Raw genomic sequence first — 21156 nt, 5'->3', positions numbered from 1 at the left:
GGTGACCACCGAACTACAACATGACGTCACAAGTCGCGGTGAAGAGAAAACCACCACCACCGCCCCAGCCCTTCTCTCTGTTTTTACTCACAACCGCTCAACGTTATTTCAGCTCCGGTGGTCACCTCACCGCCGAAAATTCAGACTATGAATGAGCCTATACCATGTTACGTAGATAGAACTAGAATTGCATTTTATGTAGTCATAGCAGTATGTATAATTTATATAGTTTCATGATATGAAACTATATAAATAGATACTGCAGTGTTACGTTCTTAGCTTACGCATGTTTCATGATAACTACTTTTTATATATGTGATGTATGCCATGCTTTTTGTTGTCTGCTAAATGCCTAAATTGTAAATTGTTTATGTGAGGGTGAGTTTCTTCTAGCCTCCTGTGAAATCCAAACTGAAAGCAGTCTGAGACTGAGCCATTTAGCATAAAAACAAAAAAGCCATGTTTTTACATCTTGCGCGTCTAGTGGCCGAGTAATCCTTGTACTTTTACATGCAAATGCAATGTTTATTAAAAAAAACACACCCGTGTGAAGTGAGGGGCGCTAATATATTAAAGTCTAACTCATGTTAATTGCTATGATGGTGATGTTACGTAATGTTGATGTAAAACAAATGGTGACAATTAGCAATTCTATTTGTTAATGGCATTTAATGTTTGTGTTAGGGACAAGATTGTAAATTTTCCCTTCATTGTCAATGGCGTTTTAAAACAAATATTTAACTAAAAACAAACATTAAACCCGTACACACGGCTCTTGGGAATTAAGTCTGTTTTGTTTATTTTCAACAATGGAACCATATGGGTAATGCAGTTTGGACTGGAGTCAGTGGTATAGCATGGCAGCCAGTAGCCTAGCCCTAACCTTAATTAAATGAAATCGGATCTACCAGGAAAAAATAGTCTAGAATTGCAACAAAGCAAGCCAGTTTTGAGTATAAACCATATTTAATTGGCGGCCTACTGTGTTTTTGTTTCAGTCTTAAATAAGTCTGCTGATTGATTGATTGCTTGATTGAAGAATGTATTAACAGTTTTGGAAAATTACAGTACATTTCAAGCGCAACTCAATACAAGGCTGTTAACTGTGGACGACACCATAAAGCATACACTTGTTTACAATAGGGTCCATCATGTTCAAGATCATCATAACATTTAAGACGTACGGTAATATAGGCTACACTATATGCTGCTGACCGAAGTGATCACCAGTGTCTATTTCGGTCCATATAAGCACTTTGCATGTAACTGTGCAAACTAACTTCTTCGTTCAAGAGCCGACGGACAGCTGAAGTTGCCAATCACTCGGGTGGGTAAAAGCCAGCCCACCAATCCTACGGTGATGGAGTCTGGAGACAAAAATAACTCAGTGGTGTGTGATCACAGTGCTATGCCCTGGGTCGCGCTCTAATATTAGAGGAGACTGCCTGCTCCTTTAAGAACCTACTTGTTACATTCTCCAGAATATATTGTAACAAAATGGTTATCAAAGTGTTTCTCGCGTCTTCTTCGGGATCTACTGCGGTAAGGATCCACCCCGTGCGATTTGCATCGATTATTTTGCCAAGTAAACTTTGCGCTTACATTTGGCTTTCCCTGAAGAGATCAGAGAGTTTTTTAAATAAGTTTAAGACTACTTTAATGTATAATTGATTATGAAGTCTCTATGGTTACACTTTAGTTGTCTTATTTATAGCGATATTCGCGTCTGAGTAGCTCCAAACCAAAATAGTTAGGCTATTTCTCACCATGTTGCTTGGATCACATTCCAAACCTAAACAGCAATCTCTTGAAAGAGATCCACCATTCACTGGCAGTCTTCTAGAACTTCTTTGTGCGGTCTGCTGACTAAAATAGTTGCTAGTTGCAGCCTTAAGTGTTTAAACTAAATATTTCTATCCGTTTGATACAGCGCAATACATATTTTCTATTACATATATAGGCTACACACAGTGACATGATATCTAGACACAATATCTAGACACAAAGTTTAACATCTTGCACACGTTGGCTCCATCTTAAAGATCTTCAATAAGATAATGATAACGTTTGACAGTCTGTTTAGAACGTTGCATTAACACTGCCAACGTATTGCTGTTGCTTGTTGATTCCAGCTGGTGCAGTTATAAATATACACACTCAAGGTACTGGAAGGTACTTTGGAAGCCTTGACCAGATGGCATGAAGTATTAAGGACATTTAGGCCTATTGATTTATTATTATTACTACCCTTATTATTATTATTATTATTATTATTATTGTTATCATTATTATTATTATTATTACTACAATTTTTTTAGAACCACGTGAAACCCAGCATCTATATTCTGGGGGAAACTTTCACCAGAAATAGCAGATCTAAAAGCTCACGGTGTCGATGTGTAAGCTTATAACTTATATCTAGCTATTTTGGGGCGAATAGATTGTTGTAGTCAAAAAAAGTACAGAGCCAACTCGGTTACTCGGGTACAGTTTACTAAGTCTAGTCAGTTGAAGTGAAGTGGATAAAGACTACTTTTGATTTATCCAACTTCCAGATCAAGAAGAAGCAGCAGGATGTGGTGGGGTACCTAGAAGCTCTCAAAGTGGACTACTCTCCACTTGACATTGCATGCAGTGAGCAGAACCGTATGTGGATGAGGGAGAACGTCCCTGTGGAGAATAAGCCCACCAACGGCATCCCTCTACCCCCTCAGATCTTTAACGAAGAGGGCTACTGTGGGGTAAGCTTAAGCAAACAGTTGAATTCTAAGTGAAAATCAGAATAAACCAGACCTGGGTCACACTGGTTCTCAATGTCGGGTAATGGGTGTGGGGAACGCCAGTGGTCCAAATGGACATTTGTATGGGTCTGCAACTCAGAAAGTGTCCAAATGGAATCAAATGGACCCTTTATGGGTCCTTTCTGAGTTGGCACTTCACATCTAGCATAAAACATTGTTGGATGCTGGGATGTAAACAAAGGATAAGTGTCATGGCCGCCCCAATGCATTTCCAATGGAAGTCACATGGTTTGACACAACATTTTGTTGTATGGCTTTCGGCTGTGTTTCGACTGCCCCCCTCCGCCTCATACAACAAAAATGTTGTGTCAAACCATGTGACTCCCATTGGAAATGAATTGCGAGCTTGCATCAGTAAACAAGTCTCATGCATCATATACTGTACATCAATCTGTTGTGACCGTGTGAGTCAGGCCTAAGGGCCGATTCATACTCCTATTTTACCGCTGTTTCGGCGCTGTAGTGCCGAAATTATTTCGGCTCGTCAGAGATTTTCAGTAGCACCGAAGAGACCCCTTTAGGACGGTACCCGCCCCCCCCGAACCTCAAATGACGTCACATTGTAGGCACTACAGAGCCCGAACCGGCTCTAAAATACGAGTATGAATCGGCCCTTACAGTGTACAGTATAGATAATTCAGTGAGTGATCCTCAACATTTTTTATTTCAAGGATATGCATTATCCATAGACCAGACCCCCACTTGATATTCTTTGTTGTTGTTTGTTTGTTTGTTTGTTTTTATTTTTATTTTTAAATCTCTGGGTCGTAATGAAGGCTCCATGTGTCCACTGGATCCAACATTGAGAAACAGTAAAATAGCATTTACAAATACTGCTATAACCCACTTTCTCCATATGTGTTTGGACAGCAGTTTCTTATGCTTCAACTGCTCATCATGCACCTGCAGCTAAAGCAGTATCAATTAATTATCACATCATGTGAGGCATTCTACAGGTCTGAACTGTCGTCCAAGCTCCGTCCCTGAAAAGTATTAATCCAGGCCTGGTAATCATTGCTATAGTATAGAGTAGAGTAGACTAGACTAGTGTTACTGTTTGTTAACAGGGGTCTCCCTGAAAATAAATGCTATCAGGTACACTGTACAGGCATACACTATAAAACACTATAACACAAGCTGATAAATGGGATGCTCAATCCTGATTGGATGAAATTGGCAAACCACCAGAAAATGTATTTTCTGATTATTAAAGAGCTGGAGAGACAGGGAATACCCTGTTTCTGAACAAATCTCTATGATTACTATCAGAATATAGAACTTTAACTTTTTAACTATCACTTACGCACTACCCCTTTAAAGGGTAAGAGCACTTATGGTAGAGGTTTGGGTTGTGTAGTTGCCTTGCCAAGACAAAAAAAAATTGCTCCAGTGATTAGAAATTGATACTTCAAAATATGCTTTAATGACTTACATTGTATGCTGAAACAGCTCTCAAAGTCACTCTTTTAGTACAAGTACAAACACAAACAAAGTTTATTCAGACAATATAGAGCATCACCAAAACGTATACTATTTTATTGTTTTTATAAAAATGTTTTACTATTTGAAGATCTGGATCCGGGTCCACGGCTCCTGTCCGGGTTTTCTTCCTAAATAAAAATGGCTAAATCAACAGGAAGTTAAAGGACCACTTTTCAACCTATCTTCATATAATAGGTCCTCACTAAGAATCATGATAAAATGGCATGATAAAATGGCACACTCTTTTTCCTACTCAGTCTGTCTCATAGGAGGGCTGTGGGCAGTTCAGAAACCCGTCCACCAGTGACATGTGACATCATCAATGGGGAATCCAAGCTAATAGAAACTGCAGGCTTTCTTGTCCTGAAAAGGTGCAATACGATAATTGAAGCCATCATTCTCGCAATAATACAAATCTAAATATTTTTCTAAATAAATCTTGTTCAAAAAATATCTGCCTAACGATGATGCCCTCCTGTGAGACAGACTGAGTAGAAAGAAATTGTGCCATTTTATCATGATTATTAGTGAGGACCTATTATATGAAGATCGGTTGAAAAGTGGTCCTTTAACATTTTTATAAAACAAATAAAACGGTATGAGTTTTGGTGATGCTCCTCTATATTGTCTGAATCAACTTTGTGTTTGTTTACGTACTAAAAGAGTGACTTCTAATCACTGGAGCAACTTATTTATTTCTTTCCATTTTTTTGATTTCTTGTCCACATTTGGAGTTACATCATGGTAACTACACAACCCAAACCTCTACAAAAGTGGTCTTACACTTTAAAGCTACAATCTGTACGTTTTATGTCTTCTCGGTTCAAACCCTTTCTCTTGCCTGGGAGCCCAACATCTACCGCTAATCTATCCTCACTTGGCCAGTGGAGACATGAGCCTATGCATTTCAGGCAGGGCTACCAGTCAACCAGTCAAAATGCTACCCGGCAGCTGCCAGCAGGCTCTACAATTCACTTGGAAATGTATCAAGACCACCTCCAACCACTGCAGAACAGATTCTAGTTCTATTGCATTGACACATTCCACTGTACTGGTTGGTTAAAAAAGAAACGGATATAATGCACTTATAAAAGCTTTCAAGTGCTTTTCCTCCAGGTCTGCTCTAAAATAAGTATTTTTGTAAAAGCAGACACACATAATTATTCATTTTGATTTATTAATTTTGATGCAGGATTATGAGAACTTCTTTGATGCCAAGGAGGACAACAATGTGTATGAATTTCTGGGCCTTATACCTCCTCCTGGATACAAGGTTGGTTCTCTCTTTCGACTGTTTCATTATTCACCCAAGACTGTAAGTAGCTCTGTGAAGTCTGTCTAGTTAGGATTGTGATAGAACTGTAGTTTGTTCTACCAAACAGTGCAGCTAATGTTTTATCCTCCAGGTCATGTTACGTGTAATTAAGCTGAGTCAATTCCGATATGGCTGACTGAAGCCAATTCATCATATTCTTGCACAGGAAGCTAGGTTTAAGCATGAATGTACAGTAATTGTCCCTAATGTCAGTGGTGGAAAGTAACATTTACTCTACAATTTTGAGTATGTCAGTTTTTCAGCACTTTATTATATATTTCTACTTCACGAGCTCTTTTGGAGATTAAAATTATTAATACATTAACCTGCCAAATTTTAGTACTCATAATGTTTATGATTTTGAATATTACTTTCCCAATTTCCTCTCCTTTCAATTTGTATTTGGCAACTCTTGAAGGCTTCCACTTTGAAATCGATGCTTTAGGTCGGAAATAACTAACACACGTCTGATGTTAAACCTGACAATTTCCCCGACACAGGAAAAGACAGTTGTGGTGGAGAATGGGATGAACACAGAGGAAACTAATTCAGAAGAAACAACTGCTGAAGCAAACTGTGATGAGCAACTAGTAATTGGCTTCCTTACATTACTTCACCTTAACTTTGTCTTTGCTTACCATTCCTTTCTCTTCCCATCCAGTATATCCTGAGTGTTAATCTCATCCAGTCAAATCGACTTGCCTAATGTCAAGTTGGTCTGGGTAATCAGGAATATGGCTAATCTTTGTGTTGCATGGATGAGTGATGTATGGTGGGATTATTAATGATTCATTATTATTATTATGGGAACCTCACGGGTGCCAACCGGCTGCTCTGCCAGTCACTGTACCCCTGGGCCACTGCCACCCTATTAAACTATCTATCTTCCATTAACAAGCTTAACAGCATTTTGACACATCAGTTTCTTACATTTGAAGCGAAGCTAAATATTGAATTGTCACTGTTGTACTGTATGTTCAACAATATTAAAAGTTATTATTTTAGTCACAAGATCTTCTTAAAACTTCCCATTGGTTGAATATTTATAAAACCCACAGACAGACTTAACCACTTCCAACTTGGTGTCCCTATTTTGGCCATGTCATTATCTCAAAATTATCAGAAATAGCTAATCTAAAAGCTCACAATGAGTTGTGACGCATTGAGCTGGTAGACATTCTATTTTCACAACATATGACAACTCATAAAATATGTAATTTATGAAATGTGTAAAATAAAATATGTAATTTTATTCAAATGTGAAGTATGGAGATACAAGGTTTCTGCCCTACAGCGATGATATGAAGAATGTATTGTTGTACTGTGTACCTTTCCACAGACAATATGTCACCGCTGTGGTCTGCTGAATTGCACATTTTACACATGAGAAAATGTAGCTATCAAAGTGTAACATGATGAATAGTTCCTTTCAGATTTCAGCTAGTATTTTCTTTAAAGCTAGTAATACCTACATTTTACACTCACTAATGTCTATATTCTTTGAGTTTTATGGCACTGAGTCTGAAAACAATACTAATGGTTTTGCATAGATTTCAATAGTTTTAGGGAATTAATAGTTTTAAAGTATATGAGTGAGCTCATGTCTGGTAATCTTTGATATGACCTATTAAATAGTTGGTCTCTGACGAATAGTCTGGAACACAATCGAAGAGTTCTGCCCTACGGAACCTGTGACCTTCTCCAAATTGTGTATGGACTTTAAAAGGGTGTTGCCTTGTGAAGAGTGCAAATTGAGTTAATTGAAAGGACTAGCTTCATCAGGGAAATTAATTAAATTGCTCTCCCTTCTGCTGCTATCCCACCTACGGCTACTGTTGTGTCAGGGAAGTAACGGGCAAAGTGACACAGTTTTCCAAACTTCAGACTTTTTTACACTTTTTATTAGATTTTTTGTAATAAACATTACTGACGTTCCAGTCTTCAGCTCTATAACGCCATTCCTTGTTTATTCATCCCTGTTCTTTCCTCATAGGATTTACATCTGCCTGCCTCCCTTGTGGTCTTTGAAGTTGAGCCTGTGACAACTACCATTATAATTTTAACACAATGACAATGTTGACACAATGTTTTCTTCTCTCTTTACACTCCTTCCTTGATGGCACGTTGTCGTTGTTTTCACCTCAGACTAAGGAGGTGCCATTGCGGCACCAAAACGGAAATGCACACATAAAGGAGGAGCAGGCAGAAAACAAAGAGGAGGAGGTGGCGGAAGGAGAGGAGGAGGTGGCGGAGGGGGAGGAGGGCGAGGCAGAAGAAGAGGCTGCAGAAGAGGAGACCACAGAAGGAGAAATGTCAGGAGATGAGGAGGAGGGGGGAGGGGGAGGAGGAGGAGGAGGAGTTAGCAGCCGAAGAAATGGATGAAGTCTCGGAGGACACTGTAATTGCCTCCTACCAAGAATCATGTAGTGCTGCTCTGCTGTGTATTCTTCCATCATGTTTGTTCACTCCTCCAGTCCCTTAACGTGTTAAATGTCCCTCTTGCGTGCACCTCTGCACTGTAATGTTTTCCTTCTACTTCCTCTAGCATCCATCCTCGCATCCGTTTTTTTCTTCCTTCAATAACAAGGTTTTGTCTCCTTTTCAAGTTCATGTTGTCCTTGTCGAAATACTCCTCCATGACTCAGTCTCTCTCTCTCTCTCTCTCTCTCTCTCTCTCTCTCTCTCTCTCTCTCTCTCTCTCTCTCTCTCTCTCTCTCTCTCTCTCTCTCTCTCATATCCCTTCCTCTCTCCGGATCCTGTTACTAACCTACACTCTACAACATTCCAATTCACTATTTGTCCCCTCAGCACACAGTCAGACACTTTTAACCATGTTTCCATTGCACTACTACTGAACCGTATTCTTCATTTTCCCTCTGGTTTGGAGTGACCTTCGTTTGCAGACTGATTCTGTGTGTTCCCGGTGAGAATGTGTGCACTGGACTTGATGCTACCATTCATTTCCATCTGTTAACGGCCCTTGTACGTTTGTGTTTATGGAATCACGCATGGGAGGATTGTGGGACTCTATGTGCCTGATACCTGTGATTGTTGAGTTTTTAGTGTGTGATACATGTGTTTTTACACGTCATACACACAACCTGTATGTACATGTAGACTGTAGATGTTATTTGTTTTTGGAATGCCAAGTCCAAATTTCCTTATTACTGTACCCCCTCTGAGGTCTCTAATACGATCTTTTCTCTCGTAACAGAAGGTCAAGGTAGCAGAGGAACCAGAGGAACCAGAGGTAAGTTCAGTTACGGAATACATTTTGTAATGTTTTTATCCGTTATTGTAACCTTCTGGAACCTTGTTCTTCATAACTCACATTTTTACTATTCTGTGTGTATTTCATTAAATTTCATTTCAGTGGATTCTCTTTTCTCTTTTCTTGAATAGGAGGCAGGCGAAGGAGGAGAAGAAGAGAAGGTAAAAAGGAGAGTGCGTGTTGTCGTCATGTCTAATTCAAAGGAGGCTATTATTAACACAATCGGATTTCTTTCAAAATAGAAGTTTGGGGGTGCCGGGCAGATATGGTAGCTTTTACTCTGAAAGCCGGGGGCTTCCGTTCTGTACAAATACCAGGAGGCATAATATAGTGTTAATATTCCTGGCGAGAGGCATGTTGAAGTCAGAAATGAAGACAGAATATATATATATAGCCATCTGGTCAAAACCACGGAGAGCTCCCTAGATTACGCGTGGCGAGCCTTTCTTTCTGATCGCTAAACAGGGAAGTGAATGGGAGCAAAAAGCAAGGATTACATTGCAGAAGGATAGGCCAACCCCCCCCCCCCCCCCCCCCAAAAAAAAGAAAGAAAATCAGATTTTTTTTTCTCCAGGGTTTGATGAGGTCAGTGTCGTGATCTTCATATATGGAGATGGCCATGTATGTCACAAGGTGTGACCATATATGGAGGTGTGACATGACTGACAGGAAATGCAGGTTTTCATAGTAAACTGTGACCTATGGTTGCAAATAATGATTAATGGCCCCTGAAGAAAACTTTCAGTTTCTGATGCAGGTCATTATATTATTTGTATTATGAAGGTTATTGGCATCAACTTTACACACGACACTATTCAATCAATAGTATCACTTAACATCCTAATACTTACTATGTATATGAAATTGTTTATGCTATTTAACTTGACCGTGTAGAATCTGCTGAAATAAATCACCCCATTTTGGTCTAGTAAATAGTAAAGGTTTTTCAGAAAACCGATGGAGAAACGAAGCTAGAAATCCGGTTTGTGGGGACCTTTATCCTGGTGAAAGCCTGGTGACGTCATTGGCTAAGCTAATCAATGCTGTTCACAACTATTTTAGGGGGAAGATGACCATCCAGTTTCTGAGGTATAAACCATTGACTTTGAATCGTTGTGCACTGTTTTGTTCATCATAGCTGTGTGTTTCAAGTCATAACAACTCATTTAATGTAGTGTAGTCTTTCAGTCTCTGCTAAGGGCATTTTAGTGTGTTTAGTTTTGGGGTCGCTTTTTTCATCTCTTTGACTCTGGTCTTTGTACAGTACAACTAAACCATCAAAACATTCCTTCATAGTAGCTGTAGTGTGATTTGAGTGTGAAAATTATTTTTCATTTTATAGGCTCTACCAATCTTCAGTTCCATTTGTTGTGCTCATTTCCATTTTTTACAGGTCTCATGTGGAGGGATGGCAATAACCAAACCCTTATTGAAGCATGCTTCATAGATTTTGATTATTTACATTACACTCAGTCAGTGGCATGTCCAGGGGGTGGTCTGCGGTGAGGTGCTATTACACAGGTTTTGGATTCGGAAATACAGCTTATCCGACTGATATGCCCATACATGTATATGGGACCGATCAACTTCAACAGTGGCATGTGTATCACAGAGGAGTCGAGGGAGTGAGCAAAGTTGGAAATCGGTCAGATCAGTGGCTATCCCCAAATATTGATAAAACCACAAATTCCCATATATGGAGTACCCTGATGTAATCAATTTGACGTCATAGTACTGATGTCTCCATATTTGGGCATGCCTGACACAGGACTTCATATATGGGCATTAAAGCGACACAGACAGACAGACATATAATGTACTTTGACTTGCGTTATTCCATGTTTTTGGTTTATTAAAGTAGATGAGATACAAAAAGGTATCAATTTTGGCGCCATACATGGTAATTTTTACGTCCTCAAATTTCAGCACCATACATGGTAATTTAATCACTGCATTGAAATATTATTAGATTGAAAACAGACAAGGACGTGGGTTTTATCAAGTCCTGGTGCTGTCTCACATTTAAACGAGTAAGACGCGCAAACGCGGGAAGCGAACGCAGATCATAAATTGCAATAACAATTAGAACAAATTACGAATTAGTGAGAAGTGTGTGTGCCAGTGTGGTACTGTGATGTCACCATGACTCAGCCATAACCATATAAGGAGTCCCCAAAGCAGCTATACGTCCAAATATGGAGTGTGTTGCATCAATCACAAACAAATCACTCAGCTCCATATATGGGCACAAAAGCGGGACAGACAGACAGACAAACATGATCTGCTAGGTCTCATAGTTAGTGCTCACTGCGTTCGCAAAAACAATTAAACGGACACACTATCACATTTATTTTTCTTATTTTTCTTTTTTGGGGCGCTATCCCCTCCTATATCCAGCTTTTGGTGCGTGTCCACAAACTTTGTCCTACACAAAAATGTAATTCCCATTGACAATGAATGGAGAATTATACGTCATAGTGTCTGAGCATATATAAATAGGGCTCTATTTTTGTTCGAGCATTCTAAATACACTATTTGGGGATTTAGCAGTGGGGAAGGGGCATTCCCGCACTAAAGGGGCTATTTTGGTCACCTGTCTAAATCCCTAAAACACCTCCGCTATCCGTTATTACCCGTTTATCATGTACGCCGTACATGATAAATAAAGTGTTTTGTGTTGATTACCATGTAATTTATTGTGTAAACTTGAAACATTATTGTACTGTAAAAAAGTCTCTTTTCTCTTCATCTTTATCCTTTTTAGTATAATTGTATTAGTTTACTATAATTAATACACGATAATCAACACTAACACTTTATTTAGAACACACCCAAATCAAATCATAGTACAACGTACGTGTTCAATCAATTCAATCAAAGGAAACAATATTAGTTTGCCTCTTCTAGCACGTTCCAAGCTGTCTTTCTCTTGTATTATTTCCCACCACGGAGTAACCTCGCGTCTCGGAAGCGTCTCAGAAGCAGGCGGGGCGTTACCATGTCTATGCTCGGACGCAAAATTGTTTCGCAGTCAAATACAGCACCTAAGACACATCACTGGGGGGAAAAACATGAATTTGTAAAGTACAACCCTTTCTTCTATCTTTGTTTTTAGCCACTATGCTCATTGTTTGCCTTATTTACAGCAAAATATCATTCTCATAGTGTTTAGATTGACCACAATAGCCTTCAAAAATGAACTGAAATGCACAGCAAGAACGTGATAATGTCTTAAGTAAATACCGGTACCTAAGAATGCACCAATATTGGCTTTTAAGTTTCACGCCATTCACGCCACGTCTTTTCTGTTGGTGTCATGTTCTTCCACCACACACCTAATGGCATTTGACCACTTATTTGCCCTTTCTTCCCCCCATCTCTTGGTTTCCCCCTCCCCCCATCCAGGAAGAAGAGGATTTGCATTCGGAGGTAACTGCACCAGCGTCCGTCTCTCTACGTCCTTCCTTATAGTCACCACAGTGGGTTTGTTGTTGTGGAAAATCAGGAAAGGACATTGGTCTGTTTTTTTGGGGGTTTTTTCTATCATTTTTATCCCACGATTTTGCAACCCAGTTTTCTTTTTCACCCAGTGGCAATGATCTAATGTAATCCTGGGCACTACACTTCCTCTGCCAACCTGGGGGGGCAGCGGACTGACCTCATGCCACCTTCTATGCATGAGGAGTCCAAGCTGCTTCTTTTTACCTGACAGGGGGGAATTTCCCTGGCCGGACATAGCGCGTGGAAGGAACACGTTATTCCGACCAGTTCCTTTCCCCTCCATCAGGCGCCCTGGCTGGCCAGGGGGAGGTAGTTTAGAGCTGTTTTTTTGGTCTGACATTGGTCTGGCTTTATGATCTGATGCCCCACCATTTACTCTAAGAAGGCCACCACGTTTGTACTTTCCTTTGTCTAACCTTTTTTGTAATTTTATGTATTCTCTTTTACCTCCCTTCTTCTAACCCAGTGGTTCTCAAAGTGGGGTCTGGAGACCCCCAGGGGTCCTTGAACGTCTTCCATGGGGCTCATTTACATCACAATCAGTTTAACCACTTTAACTCCATGTTATACTTCGGCTAGTCAAAAACAGCCGATCTACAATCTTACAAAATGTGCAGAAATAGTTCACCTCAAATCTAATCTTCTGGGCGCCCCTGGAACACAGTATTTTCAGCTGTGGCCGGGTCAGCGAATTATTACAGTTTGGGGGACCTTGACATGAAAATGTTTGAGAACCACTGTTCTTCTAACCCATATAATGTCTGTCTGTCTCTCTCTCTCTCTCTCTCTTTTAACATCCCGTTCCACATTTCTTCCCAGTCCTGTTGCTGCTTCCAGACACTCTGATCTGTCCTTGTAGTTGCCATTTTAAAACCCACACCTTTCCCAATAGCGCATGCCATTGGTGCCCTCTCTCCCCTCCATTCAGCCTCTGACCAGCTATCTATTATCCCCTCTAGGATGAAGAAGAACTGCGACAGCTTGAGGTAGATTGATGTTTCATTTAATCTAATATGTGCAACAGCCTCTCTTTTATTTCTTCTCTTTTTCTTTTAAATCTTCCAACACTTTCACTGCATTTATCTGACATTCCTTCAATTTCCCTCTAACTGATTATTGGGTAGTTTTGGTGGGTATTATGACAATAGGCACGGGGGGGGGGGGGGGGGGGGTATATGAGGGGAGTATGGGGGTAAATTAAGTCCCAGAGAGCTGAACAGGGGTATGCCAGAGGTACCGGACTAAAGCACACCTTAAGCCAATTTTTCAAAGTGCATCATGTAGCAAGGTAGCATCATGTACATTAGAATGACTTTCATAGAACTGCTTACAATAAACATTGACCCAAAAGGTCAGCTGCATTTTTTCTAAGTGACACTATTCCCATAGTCTGGAGGACAGCTGCATGTTTCTAAGCGATACCGTTCCCATAACCTGGAGGGACATGTCAGGATAGACACAGGCAGTTTGAATGTAAACAACTGCTAGGTAGTAATTGATGTCTCTTTCATGTGGAGCAAATCCCGCTCAGTATACATTTTAGACTCCGCGTCTTCACAGAAGATCCTAGTTCATAAGTAGAAGATGTTAATTCCACTGTTATTCTGCCAAGCTTTTGTAATTCAATAAAAGGCAATATAGTGTGCATTAAGTGAAAGAGCACAGATCAAATAAAACAGACTAAAACAGGCACAGTGAATAACATAGGTAGATTGTGAGATCATGTGTATATTCGGAGAATGGAATAGTATTTGAGGATTTGAGGGTGAGTAAAACGTCTTGGTATGGCCAGCAATACTGCCAAGCCATGTCCTTTAAAATGATTATCCTAAATCCACATTTCCACACTAACATAAAATATGCACACACGCTTGTGTTTTCCACACTGCATATTCTTTGCCTGTGGTTATCATGAGGCCTAGGCTCAGAGTTGGCCACGGCCTAATTGCAGCCTTTTTCACACTGCATGTCTTAACCCAGGGTTAGGTCATTTACCATTATTTATAGAAAGTAAGGACGGATGCTGCTGCAGAGAGGGGCTAACTAGGGGTTGTAGTTAGTTGGAGTTTCTGTCTCTTCCAAAATCCTAAAGTAGACGAAATTAAATAATATGTTCCCTGTGATTATGAATAATGTGTGAAGTATCAGCAATAGTTTCCCAGCAGCTCAGGTCATGATTTGTGTGTGCATGTTTTGATTAAGGATTTTTACAAAGTAATCATCCCTGGGTTTAGTACAGTGTGGAAAACGGCTGTTGTCTTTTCAACATTCCAAATGATCACTGCCTGCTGCTCTGCTGACACCACACCACTGTCACCACACCACACATCACTGCTCTGTTTACACCTCACCACTGTCACCTTACCACACATGACTGCTCTGTTTACACCTCACCACTGTCACCACACATCACTGCTCTGTTTACACCTCACCACTGTCACCACACCACACATCACTGCTCTGTTTACACCTCACCACTGTCACCTCACCACACATCACTGCTCTGCTTACACCACACCACTGACACCTCACCACACATCACTGCTCTGTTTACACCTCACCACTGTCACCTCACCACACATCACTGCTCTGCTTACACCACACCACTGACACCACACATCACTGCTCTGTTTACACCACACCACTGACACCACACATCACTGCTCTGTTTACACCACACCACTGTCACCTCACCACACATCACTGCTCTGTTTACACCTCAGCACTGTCACCTCACCACACATCACTGCTCTGCTTACACCTCACCACTGTCACCTCACCACACATCACTGCTCTGTTTACACCTCACCACTGTCACCTCACCACACATCACTGCTCTGTTTACACCACACCACTGTCACCACACATCACTGCTCTGTTTACACCTCACCACTGTCACCACACCACACATCACTGCTCTGTTTACACCTCACCACTGTCACCACACATCACTGCTCTGTTTACACCTCACCACTGTCACCTCACCACACATCACTGCTCTGTTTACACCACACCACTGTCCCCTCACCACACATCACTGCTCTGCTTACACCTCACCACTGTCACCACACCACACATCACTGCTCTGTTTACACCTCACCACTGTCAACACACATCACTGCTCTGTTTACACCACACCACTGTCACCTCACCACACATCACTGCTCTGTTTACACTGTCACCACACATCACTGCTCTGCTCCGTCACCTTTCCTCTTTCTTTAAATCTCCACTCTCCTTGCAGGAGCAAGATGACCCAGCCAGTGAGGTAGTTTCCTCTGGTTGCTATTTGTTGTAAATGGAAACATCTTCGTTTCCTTTCCTTTCCTTTCCTTTCCTTTCCTTTCCTTTCCTTTCCTTTCCTTTCCTTTCCTTTCCTTTCCTTTCCTTTCCTTTCTCTCTGTGTGATGCATGGGTTGTAAAGGTTTTTCCTTGGAGATGCCTATAGCGGTGTTCAGCATGAACCACAACATGCTATTAGTTGAGGTGATGTGGTGCAAAACTACTGTTATGAGGCTGTTTGTTTGTGTGTATCATGTATGTATGTATGTTTGTCTGTCTCTGTGTGTAAATATACTATGTACTGTATATCATTTTGTCCACAAATCTGTCCACCAGAGGGTGCTTGAACACAACTATTCACATTCAATATAAAGTATCATGGTTCCTCCCATTTAGTTACTTTGACATCTTAAACAAACAAGGAAACAAGAGCCTGAAGTACTAGAGTAGAGGTATTTTCTGATCATAGATTCTTCATCCCAATATAGAAGCAAAATGACCGTTGTGCATGATGCAAAGGCATACAAAAGTTATGTGGACTTTTATGAATTTAGCTAATGATCTTTCCTTCTTAAGACATTCCTGTGGTGTGCGGTCTTGTGCAAAATGAGACTAAATCTCATATTTTGGGTGTTATTTGGGCATGAGACTACAGTTCTGGTGTGTGGTTTGTGCCACATTGCGGACAAGATGATTTGACCTCGAGTCTGCAGAGTGATAATAATTTTGATTGCTTGGCCCATTTAAACCTGGAACAGCGTATGTTATTATACCTTTACAGCCGGGAACACTGTTTGTACTTGCTATATACAGTATGTAGCTACATTACATTTGTCAGAGGAATGAAAATCAGGATTTAGGCCACATAGCAGTGGCTAAGTAAGAGTCCTTAGCCTGTTGCGTAGAGAAGGGAACATTGACAAACAGGGGATGTAGGACATACCTATCTTTAAAGAAGCCATCGATTATTTTTTGCAAAATAATGTTAAGATGACCTGCTGCACTGTGAACTCCTTAGCTTGGTTCTATGAATCAGAATCTGCTGATGAATGTAGATGTTCTGCAAGTCCGAAGCCATGCTTTCAGTTAGGTGGACTGACAAAACATAATGGAGTTGCTAAATGTATATTATTGATATGCCTTTTGCCCTCTGAGAATATGTTGTACACCTGATGTACCGTAGGAACACAAGATACTGTGCCAGGCACATTGTCCAGCCAGTGCCTTTTGAGCACAACTGCAAATCATGCAGTGCTTTGCTGTTTTAAGCCATAGGAAACCATCTCATAGGAGGCCCCCTTAATTATAATAAAAACATGCCTTCATCAATCCCCAGGACTTAAAAATGATAGTGTGTGATGTTGCTAACTAGTTTTTCACCCAAGTAGAATGTAGTGTCATGCCTGTAGTTTGGGTTCAACTTAAGTCTTTCCCTGTTTGGCATTTCTACATCGCTGTTTTTCTGGATGCTTCTGCCAGATAGCCGTTTCTCCCTGTCTGAACCCATTCCACCTAAAACCTCTAACTCCATGTGGTTTCACCCACTGACATGATCTTCCTTTACTTCACAAAACATCTTCTGTTTCTTTTTGATGTGCTCAAGGAGGAAGAAGAAGAAATGGAAGAACCAAAGGTAGTGCTATAGCAAGGAACACAAACACACCAAGTGTGTCCCACGTGAACAGCTTGACGTTGCTCCAGGCATGCTAGCCACCTGCCAAACACTTATTGTTTGGGAAGAGGCAGCTGTGCAACACAAGCCAATACTCTTTCTCAACTCTTTACTTTCACTTATTGCTGCTTGTATCTGCAGTCTGATGCTGTTACTTTCAGCTCATCTACAGGCTCGTTGAAGAGCAATCAGGCAAAGCACAGAGATAAGACGTAATTGCTGTTTCTTTTCTTCTTTTAGAAAGGGATTTTTTGTTTTTAATCTTTTGACTGTAGCAGGTTTGCCACCTGCCACGTTAGACAGGTCTTGTTTGCTCACTTTGTATGGAAATGGCCAAAGTAGATCTACCAGAGCGACTTACAAAGTGCAAGGTCAGAGTGAGAGCCATGAAACGTATAGTCAATCAACAATAGGGTCCTTCTTTTACCATTTTACTGATGAAGTACGGAGTTCTACGGAGCAGAACTTGGTGTGCGGGCTCTTTATTCATGTATTATCCTTCTTTTTTAAACCTTTTTCTTTGTAGTTGATCCTATTTATCTTCCTCATACAGTAGTAGGCCTACTATAGATACTCTTGGGTTTCTCGGATATCTTCTGATAGCTCTCTAACTCTTCTGTTTATCTGTTGTCAATTCATGATCCTCTGTTTCAACAGGAGGATGAGGACGAGGAGTAGTTGAACCCTGGAGAGGCTGAGGATGTATTTCATTACACAGGTACTGTAAACTGTTTTTCCTCTCTACTTTTACCACCAGGTGGCAGTAAAAGATAACCGTGGATCAGAGCAAAAATGACTTGAGAGATGAATGAGTCTTCTTGCTGTTGCCATTATCTTTGAAGTTAATGTAACAGGTTTAATTAAAAGATAACCCTGTTGCCTTGACCTTCGTATCAAATGTCCACATCATTATGAGATTAGATAACATCATAATTCATAAGCTTTGGTTGTTAGCGGTACCAAATAACTTGAAAGAAGCAACCACAATAATTTGCTAAAATTCTAAATATTTAATCTAACCCCGAGATTAACTGCATGGTGCAGAAACACCACTGGTATGAGTTCAGATGCTCATACGGTAGCTAGTATACTGTCTTTGGTTGACCTTGGTGTGTACATGGAGGCATGTCTTGTTATTGGGTACCTGAAGTGTTTTCTAAGTGTTCTGTCTGAGTGGGGGAAAGAAGCTCTGTACACAGTAAAAATCCTCAGACTCATACAGGTCCATTTGGTTCTGTTTGTACTCTCAGAGTTTAATGAACACTGAGGATTTTACTGTGTATCGAGTTGTTTACCAGGAACTGTCGCTCCACTTTCTGCAAATAACTTCAATGAGCACAGCGAGCACCTGGGGGACCAGCTGGCTGCAGCCACAATCAAAATATCTCCCATTCTCTCGTTGTTCTCCCAAGGCAGCAGTAGTGATGATGATGATGATGATGAAGACCATAATTATGTTAACCCATTCTGACCTGAGATCAGATTCTAAAATTGTCTTTTACATCCTGACAGTTTTCTGAAAAAGCTATGTTTCTATGTCAGTCGTTCTTCGATTTTTCAAAAATAGCAGACCTACAAGCTCGTAGCGCTATGAGCTTGTAGATCTGCTATTTTTAAATAGCTAAAGCATAACCTAATGCTAACACCAAAAGGGGTGCCCGCCCAAAATGGGTTAATAATAATAATCGTAATCTTCAAAGACAGGCTCCTCGTTCCCTCTCTCTCTGTATGTCGAGCACATATGTGGCTCACTGCAGGAGATATAGTTATTTTGATTTGTAAAAAATAAATACCCCCCCCCCCCACACACACACACACACTCTTACATGGGCGCGCACACACTCCAACCCGTCATATTTTGTTAGAAGAAGCCACTAAGTGAGCGACAGACCTGGCCCGCAGTGCTTGAATTTAATTAAAATAATGATTGTCAACCTTATTTTATTAGATAATGGGATCAGGATTATTAACCACTTGCATTGGTATGATGCTTTTTAAAGGGACTTGGAAACCCAGGCCAATATTTTTGTTTGTTCTACTGTACACTGCAGCTAATAAAATGTATAAGGGATGTGTTAGATTTAGGTGTCACTACGGCCATGGCTGTGCCATTGTGCAAGCATAGACAGTAGTCAGCAGTACAGTAGTCAGCAGTACTGTCAATGCTTGCACACTAGCACACCTACATCTAATTATTAATTTGATTAGCTGCAGCTGTGAACTACAAGGTCAGCCTTCAGCAACGTGCCATGTTTAACCCTTATGTAATTTTTTACCTGAACCAGAAAGCAAACTACAGAATCAGCCGTAGGGTTTCATGACAATTTAATGAACAGCTCCCTAGCTCCCCCAGGCCCCCACTTACAGTATCAGCATGTTGAATGCTTTCAACTACAGTGAGTGTGGTAAATGAAATGTAATGTTGCTGAAATCCCTGCAGTCTATGGTTATAGAAACCCAGGGAACAGAGTGGCATTCCGACACACGGCCATTACGACTGCGTGGCTTCAGTGTGTGGTTAGGGTTTCGGTTAGAGACAGGTTTATTATTGAGCACGCTGGAATGGCGGTCGGCTTCGGAATGCCGGTGTGTAACCGGAAACCCACAACATTGTTAACACATTTGATTGTTGCAGCCCTATGGCTGCCACTGTGTCGAGAAGAGCTGCGCATTTAGTGACCCCAATTTATTCATCATCCTGTTTGTCTCGTCTAGCTTGGAGAGCCTCCCGTTTGTCCATCTGACCCTTGCCCTCTGACACTCAAACCCCTCTGACTGGACACCCCTTCCAACCGCCTTGCCTGCTGGAATCTTACTGGAAACTATCCATCACACTGGAAACCATCAGTCTTACTGGAAACCGATCCGTCATATGTTGGAGGGTCAATCCATGTTGAAGGGGCTCGTCCAACCAGTTACCCTACCTTTCCCCTTTTCCACTGCGATTTCAACATGATTTTTATATTGTTGTTGCATGTGAGGAGAACTACTAGAAAATACACAATGTATTCTAGTAGTGTCCGTTTGTAATTGTTTTTGACTAAGCAGCTTTTGTACAATGTACATACTGTACACACGTCGTTATGTTAAACATTTGAATTCAGGCATATTTCTTCTGTTTTGATGTCGGAAAGAAACAGTAGTTTTATACCACAGTTTTGTAATGGATTTACAGTACTGCCATGCAGTGCTAAGACTCATACGCTAGCTTGAAAATTCAAACCCTTTCATTGTTTCAACCTCATGAACTGGGCATGTCATCATCGGAGAACATTTGGCAAGTTTTTCGTAATATCGCAAATGTGTTGCGATATTGTGAGCTTGTAGATCTGCTATTTGATGCAACATGAATTGGTTTAAGTGGTTAAGTGGAGTTGTTTTACTTCCTAAAGCTACGATAAACTTCTAACTAAATAAAGGGACTGACTCACACTGGAGTAGAACTGTCAACGCTGTGCCTTGAAGCCCTTGATGACTGCCGTACATCTGAATGTAACCCAGTGATTCTTATGTCAACATGAGAAATCTTCTGTATGAATTTTATAGTATCTACTATATCAGTGTTTCCCAACCCGAGCTCCAGGCTGCCCTTGGTGGGTCGACATGAGTGCGAGCGAGGCCATGTCTGTTTGGGGGTCGTTCAACATCTTAAATGTGCACAAAATCGTAACTTGCATTTTTGTGTCATATTGTCAAAAACAATCTTAAATCTATTTGAATATAGATTTTTCAAAGAGTTTCCAATTTTTTCCAAACTGCAAAAATAGCTATTCTACAAACACGTGTGGGGATCTCAGCTTCTATCAGATGGCTCAGAGGAAAAAAGGTTGGG

At 40.7% G+C, this 21156-nt stretch overlaps 1 protein-coding gene across 20 annotated transcripts; it reads left to right on the top strand.

Moving 5' to 3' along the window:
* Window positions 1–1382: 1382 nt before the first annotated feature.
* On the top strand, window positions 1383–20803 carry sh3bgr (SH3 domain binding glutamate-rich protein). 20 transcript variants are annotated; one of them, XM_080772793.1, is made up of 11 exons: window positions 1383–1542; window positions 2556–2741; window positions 5476–5556; window positions 8813–8841; window positions 9003–9030; window positions 12275–12298; window positions 13330–13356; window positions 15615–15638; window positions 17256–17285; window positions 17982–18042; window positions 20040–20803. In XM_080772793.1, exons 1-10 carry the CDS (start codon window positions 1498–1500, stop codon window positions 18000–18002), a joined length of 495 nt encoding a protein of 164 aa, XP_080628919.1. In that variant the 5' UTR covers window positions 1383–1497; the 3' UTR covers window positions 18003–18042; window positions 20040–20803. The 20 variants fall into 20 exon arrangements, 16 of the variants coding, with proteins under 16 accessions (XP_080628919.1, XP_080628918.1, XP_080628907.1 ...); XM_080772792.1 differs by having other exon boundaries at window positions 8813–8848; window positions 9001–9030; XM_080772781.1 differs by lacking the exon at window positions 12275–12298.
* Window positions 20804–21156: the final 353 nt, after the last annotated feature.

The sequence above is a fragment of the Protomyctophum bolini genome, assembly GCF_963924005.1.
Source record: "Protomyctophum bolini genome assembly, chromosome: 9".
Classification (NCBI taxonomy): domain Eukaryota; kingdom Metazoa; phylum Chordata; class Actinopteri; order Myctophiformes; family Myctophidae; genus Protomyctophum; species Protomyctophum bolini.
This window is presented reverse-complemented; position numbering and strand designations above follow the sequence as displayed.